Consider the following 6,643-nt stretch of genomic DNA (forward strand, 5'->3'; position numbering starts at 1 on the left):
TGATTGTCCTTTTTTCTATTTATTTTATATAAAAACATAAACAGCTCAGGTGAATTCTTGTTCTTGTGCAGACTTTATATGAAGAATTGTTCTTTACTATTCGTAGTAGTATTTATATATATTTATATATTATATATAACTTAATGATTGGTCCACAAAGTAGATCTGTGCGTTTCTCTAGTGCTTTGTACAAAAGAAAAACAATATTATTATCAAAATATTCATTTAATGGCTTTACTTCATACATAAATACATGTTTAGATAACACAGGAGCGGTGATTGTTCAGTCAGTTTGTAAATGACTTTTTTGTTTATATTTTTTTGTTGTTGTTGGGTTTCTCTCTCTCTCTCTTTCTCTCTCTCTCTCTCTCTCTCTCAGGACTTTGTATACACAGGAGTGGCTGGTTACTCATCGCTACAAATACGCTACTCGGCGTCCTTTGTTTTTAACTCTTTGTTTATACCTTTTCCCCAGGACAGCTGCTAAGTATTTCTTGACAGCCATTTGTTTCCGGTAGCGGCTGTAGCTGTCCGTGAAGATGCCGTCTATGTGCCGCTTGGTCAGCGGTTCCGACTCGTCCCCCAGGCCGCCGCTGGCACCGCTGCAAGCACCGAGAAGCACAATCGCATCAGGCGGGGCCGCTCCGCCCCCTTCCGCGCCCCTCCGCACCGCCCTCCCGGCCCTCAGCAGCCCCGCATCGGCCGCTGCCCCCCCACGCAACACGTTGCGCGGAAGATGCGCGGGGAGACAAAGGCCGCACCGAAACCCGGGTCTTGAGGCGGTGCTCGTAAGAGGCGGCGGCGGGAGAGACAATATCTCCCAGCTATGAATTATTCATTGTGGCAGGGAAAGCTGTTCTCCCCGGGGCTTTATTAACGTGTTACCTTCTGCCGAGGGGCGGCGGGTGGCATTGGGTTCGCCCCTGCCCCACCGGCGACGGGGAGCCCCGCCCGGCGCAGGGCTGCAGCTCATCCTTCGCCCCCCGCCTCAGCCAAGCCCTTGGTTATCGATTCCGTAAGACTGCCTCCCTCCAGCAGACCGGGGAAGCTGCCCAACTTCTTAATTTTAAATCGGCCAATAGCAAAAAATTATAGAGAAATATATATATACACATATACATGCACATACACATATATATACATATATATGCATATATATATACACGCATATACATATATATATATATATATATATGTATATATGCCCGAGCGAATTAAACCAAACAAATCGCTGTGAATGTCTGCGCTGACAGCCGGGCTCACTCTACGCCGGGAGCGGGCTGGAAACCGCTCCAGGGGGCGGCTGAGTTTTGGGGAGCCGGACACCCCCAACCCCAGCGCAACAAATTCCCAGCCCCGGCCGGGGCAGCTGTGTTCCCTCCAGCTACGGCCTTTTAAGTGCCTGCGCTACTGCAGCTCCAACGCCCACCGCGGAAAAAGAAACAGCAGAAACCCTTACCCGACCCGCTTGGCCATTAGGGAGTGCAGATATTTCCTGGCGGATAACTGGCCCAGGAGTTTCCTGTAGGCTTTGTTGAAGATCCCATCGGCGTGCCTGCCCGGAGGGAAGAGCCCGCGGATGAGCGGCGAGGCCCGGGAGCCAGCTGCGGCGGGGTGCGGGAGCCCGGGCGGTGGCGGTCACCGTCCCTCCCCGCCGGCGAGCCGAAGGCGGCATTTCCCCGTGTCCTCCGGGATCTCTCTTCCCCACCCAGACCCCTCCCCGCCGCACTTGCTCGACTCCGCGCTGACTAGGTATTTCTGCTCCGTTTGCAGGAGCATCGCTAGCCCTCCTCGGCGCGGGCGGCTCCCCCGTTCCCTCCCCCGCGTTTCTGGAGGTAAGGCGGCTTTTCCATTTCTTCTAGGCTTTAAACTGGACACCGGGACCCCGGCAGGGTGGTCGTTTGTTTGGGTTCAGAACTTATGTATATATATGTACACTCTTTTTTTTTTTTTTTTGGTTGGTTTGTTTGGTACTATTATAATTTTTCTCCTAATCTGCTCCGCCAGACCCGTTTTGCTCCCGGCTCAGTATTCACGCGTGACACCCCGCGAGTTGCAGTCACCTCTTTTCCGGCGGGTAATACAAGGTGTACATCTCGCCGATCATGGAGGACGGATTCGCTATGCCGAGGGGTTCGTGGTCATAGGCGAAGTCCTGCAGAGTATTCCCGTCCTCGTCGTAGACTTCATCCTCTAGCCTGGCAACGACAGCAGCAAGGGGAAAGAGTCAGCCGGGCTCCGCGGAGCGCTCCGATCTTCGACGCCGGCTCCTGGCTGCCTTGGTGCTCACCCCCCTGCACAGCCGGCCCGGGTGCCCAGGAGCCCCGTCCCTCTGCCCCCATTCCCTCCCTGCGCCTGCCTGTTCCCCATCCCCGCCCTCCGCCTTCTCTGCGGGGCAGGACCACGGGGGAGGAAACACAACCGCCGTCAGACGTGCTCTAAGAAAAGCCCCAAACATCCCCGCCACCCCCGTCACCCCCGCCCCGGCCCGAGAAACAGCCTCTCTCTGCCACGGCCATGGCTGGCGCTTCGCGAGCGGAGCGCACGCAGGCACAGGCGTGCCGGCTGCCGCGCACACACACACACAGCCACACACACGCGTCTGTGTGCCAGGGGCTGGGCGGGAGCCAAGCAGCCTCCCCGGAGGAGATGGGGCGGGGAACGGCAGTCCCCGCCGCCGGGGCCGGGGACCGCGCCCCGCTCCTCCCCACAGAGCCCACGGGGCCGGAGGGGGCTTCTCCTGTTGTTATTTTTCGTTGAATGGTGCCTCTGCCCTTTGAGATCTCGCCAGTTTTGTCCTCCCCCCTCCCCCCCCCCCGCTCCCCCTCCCGCTCTCTGCCTCCCTCTCTGCAGTGTGATGTAGGTCATTGTACGTTACAGGCAGCTATTTTTGTCTGTGAGCTTTAGCGGAGGTATTAATAATAGATGCCGCTAAAGTGTTTCACTCCTGCTAATTCAGGCTCTCGAACGAAGAGAGCCGGGTTCCTGCCGGCTAATGGCCCAGCAGGCCACCGAGACCGCTGCCCCGCAGGCCCTCTGCCCGGGGAGGGGAAAGGGACTACTCTCAGCCAGCCCCGACGGACTCCCAGTTCGTGCAAGGACATCTTTGAGCTCCAAAAAGGACACCCTCCTCGGACAGCCTTGCGCGCCCCGCATTGCCCCTGGCTCACAGCTGAGCCGTAAGGTAGTGTCCCCCGTAGGGCACCCCGGAATAGAGATAAGTGCCGGTGAGGCAGGGCAACAACACCTAGCCCGAAACTCTCCCCAGGTAAAGCAACATCGGTCCCCCAAGCAGGCTACAAGCAGGATGGGACGAGGCTGCCAGAGGCTGTCCCGGCCCGGGTACCCTGCACCCCCAGCCACAGCACAGGATGGCAAACTCTCTTGTGCCGACGACTCTGGGAGTCCCACACTCCTGTCGCGAACACAGCGGGGTCCAAACGTCCCTGGGTCCCCAGTGGAAAGGGCCGGTACAGGCATCAGCCTGAGCTGGAGCCTAGCGAGACAACTCCTAACACCCACAGACAACCAAAAAGCCTGGTGCCAGCCGCTTTCCACCTTGAGAAGAGGGGTCGTATACAGACAGGTAAACAGAGGAATCCCCGTCAACTCCAGTGCTGCCACACGAACCATGACAGCTCCCGCAAGCTTGCAAACAACGACGCACCTGTGTCCCTCACCGCTGCCCCCGCTCCGGGCAGGCGATGCTCACCGTTCACCCTGGGCGAGCTGCGGGCAATCGAAAGCAGCCAAGGCTCGTGTAGGGTAGGTGGCAGGCGGAGGGGAGCTGCTGGGCCCCGCCGAGATGCGGCCGAGACTTCGGGCCGCTCCGCCGAGGTGCAGCAGATCAGGTCCCACTCTCCCCAGGGACAAGAAGCCGCAAGTTAACCGAGCAAGGACACCGGGCAGTGGCCCTGGGGGAAGCCAGTGCTGCAGCCGGGAGGGGACTCCCCTCCCTCTCTGACCCTCCCGGCGGCTCCTCTCCTGGGGCGGACAGGGTAGGCACACAGCCTAAGTGGAATGGGGTTTATTTGGTGACTCCCCATCCCTGTCCCCTTCTATTTTCCTCCCTGGTGAGATTTCCCTGCCCCCAGCAGATCCGGGCCAGCGGGGGCCTGAAGGGGTCCCGAAGGAGCCCTCGGGCGAGGGACGAACCTACCTGAGCGCCGGGTACTGAAGTCCGGCCGCAGGTGAGCAGTAGACGCTGCAGTGCATTATTATGCCATAGACCAGGAGTGCTAGGATCGCTTTGCTACACATTGCCACTCTGTGCGGAGGGGAAAGGAAAACCGCTGTCAAAAAAAAAAAAAAAAAAAAAAGAAAAAAAAAAAAAAAAAAAACACCGCACGTCCCACCAAGCCCCCGGTCGAGCCTGCGGGGGAGGAAGGCAGCGCGGTCTCTGGGGTAAGAGCTCTGAACAGCCGGGTGCCGGCGTGGAGAGGCGCGGAGCGGTGCCCGGCGCAGAGCGCTGCCGCCGCTACCCGCCCCGTCGGTGCCCGCCCGCCCTCCCCGGGAGCGCTGCAGGAAGGCCCGGAGAGCCGCCTCGTGTCCTTACCATTAAACTCTAAACACCTGGCACTAAGAGCGTTTGGCTGCGAAACTAAAAGGGCAGGTCTTAACAATAAAAAATATAAAAAAAAAAAAAAAAATCAAAAAATACCCCAAATGGGGTCAAAAATAGAGCTGTCTCCCAAGTTAAGGTCGAAAGGAGTTAAAACCCTCGTGGCATCGCCTCTCCGATGGGTGAAGTACCCGCGGGATGAAGAAGACGCAAAAGCAGCAGTTAGTTGTTTGCCGGTTTTAGGGGAATCCACTCCAAAAAGAAAAACAGAGAGAGAAGGAAAAAAAAAAATATATATATATATAAATGAAAAAAGTTTGTAGGTAGCAGCACAGATCTGGAGTGGAGCCTGTGCAAGAAAAGGGAGAAAGAAGGATGCAGCGAGATGTCGCCGGAGAAGGGAGCGCAGGGGAAGGGGGAAGAAAGCAAGCGAGCCCGGGAGGGAGCGGAGGCGGGGAGCCGCGGGCTGGCTGCGTGCGATGTTGTCTTCCCCAGATCTCTCCCCTCACTGAGCGCCTTCAGCCTTCTCCTCTTCTCTTCCTGCTCGGTGGCTCCAAACTTGACCAGCCTTCTGCAGCCTTCCGTCTGATACGCAATTAGCAACAAAATCTTTGCAAACACCCCGCTTCAGCAAGAGCCCTCTTCGTAAACATTTGCCTGCTTGTTACCTTTGAGGACGGGCAATATTGTTTGTTGCCCCCGTGGTGGTGTCCGGATTTTTATTCATGAATCAAATGCCTTTTTTTTTTTTTTTCCCCCAGTCACGTAATAATCGGGTATCAGAAAAGACGTCACCACCCCAATTCCTCAAGGAACACAGTTCTGTGTCGTCCTCAAAGATGAGCTTACGAGGAGTCATAAAGCTTCTCATAAACACCAACTCACACTTCCCCCCCCCACAAAAAAAAAAAAAAAAAAAGGAAAAAAATCAACAACCAAACAGCAGCACACAGAAAACCCCCACAACCCATCCCACAAACCTAAAAGGACGCTCATCACGGTCAAGTTTTACCTGCCGTGGGAAAGGACCAGGAGGTGGAGTAGGGCGGTTTGGGATGGGGGTCCGCGGACCTGGCAGACTTCCCCGTAGCTTTGTTCCGCGTCTCTCCGCGGGGCCAGCCCACCCACGCCGGATCCCGGGGCCACCGCTGGGCTCGAGCCCCCGCGGAGCTGCCCGGCGCTGAGCGCACAGGCGGAGCAGCAGCAGCGCGGAGCCCCCTGTTTAGGGATAGAGCCTTCTGCTTTTTTCCCTGGGTCCCTGTGTTTGGTGTTATTTTTTTTCTTTTTTTATTTTTTTTCTTTTTTTTTTTTTTCTTTTTTTTTTTTTTTTTCTTTAAGGATTGTTAACATTGTTTTCATTACGCGAGGCTCCCCCCGGCGAAACTCGCAGCTCCGTAACCGCTCCGCGTGCGCTGCAGCCGCGGGGCGCGGGGGACGGGCCCCACGGCCTCCTCGCGGGGAGGGTCCCATGCGCGGCCGCCGCGACTCGGGTGCGGCGGGGGTGGCTTCCTCTCCATTCCTTGGCCCGACCCTCTCCCCTTCTCCGCCTTGTGCAGAGACAGATGTGCCACTCTTAGCGCTGGCCAGAGCGGGGGGGGAGAGGATCGCCATGAGAGAAAGAAAATAAAAAAAGAAAAAAAAAGAAAAAAAAAAGTTGATTTGCCTGAGGGACTGAGAGGGAAATCCCTTCTCTGGGGAGTTCCCCGCCACCGGGATTGTTTTGCCCCAAGGGATGCGAGCGCCGGAAGCGGACCACCGGCCGTCTGCCGGCCGCTGCGATTGCGCTCGTCTCCGCGCTTTCCTCCCTCAGCTGCCGAAAACCAGCCCTTCATTTCCGAGAATTACCCAAAGAAATACAGGTTACAGGAGCCATTACTGCACATTTTAATTATTGGGATCATAAGCAGAGAGTTCAGGAAGCAGCAATAATTTAGTTCTCCTGTTTCCTATCTGAATGGGTTTGGTGTAACACGCTTAGATGAGTTATTTGAGCCCAAATCGATTTCTCAAAAACAACAACAAAAAACACGCCATACAATTACACTCCTATTATGGTAATTTAAGGCTTCAATATTTTCCGGA

At 56.0% G+C, this 6,643-nt stretch overlaps 1 protein-coding gene across 4 annotated transcripts; it reads right to left on the reverse strand.

Annotated features, from left to right (window-relative positions):
- Positions 1 to 206: 206 nt before the first annotated feature.
- On the reverse strand, positions 207 to 5,737 carry ADCYAP1 (adenylate cyclase activating polypeptide 1). 4 transcript variants are annotated; one of them, XM_065053273.1, is made up of 5 exons: positions 5,574 to 5,737; positions 4,160 to 4,267; positions 2,064 to 2,198; positions 1,460 to 1,555; positions 207 to 602 (listed from the first exon to the last, which is right to left on the reverse strand). In XM_065053273.1, the coding sequence occupies exons 2-5, from the start codon at positions 4,258 to 4,260 to the stop codon at positions 416 to 418; spliced, it is 519 nt and encodes a 172-aa protein (XP_064909345.1). In that variant the 5' UTR covers positions 4,261 to 4,267; positions 5,574 to 5,737; the 3' UTR covers positions 207 to 415. The 4 variants fall into 4 exon arrangements, with proteins under 4 accessions (XP_064909345.1, XP_064909343.1, XP_064909344.1 ...); XM_065053271.1 differs by lacking the exon at positions 5,574 to 5,737 and adding an exon at positions 5,230 to 5,367; XM_065053272.1 differs by lacking the exon at positions 5,574 to 5,737 and adding an exon at positions 4,556 to 5,295.
- Between the last annotated feature and the right edge of the window lie 906 nt (positions 5,738 to 6,643).

Source organism: Columba livia, chromosome 2, assembly GCF_036013475.1.
Source record: "Columba livia isolate bColLiv1 breed racing homer chromosome 2, bColLiv1.pat.W.v2, whole genome shotgun sequence".
NCBI lineage: Eukaryota > Metazoa > Chordata > Aves > Columbiformes > Columbidae > Columba > Columba livia.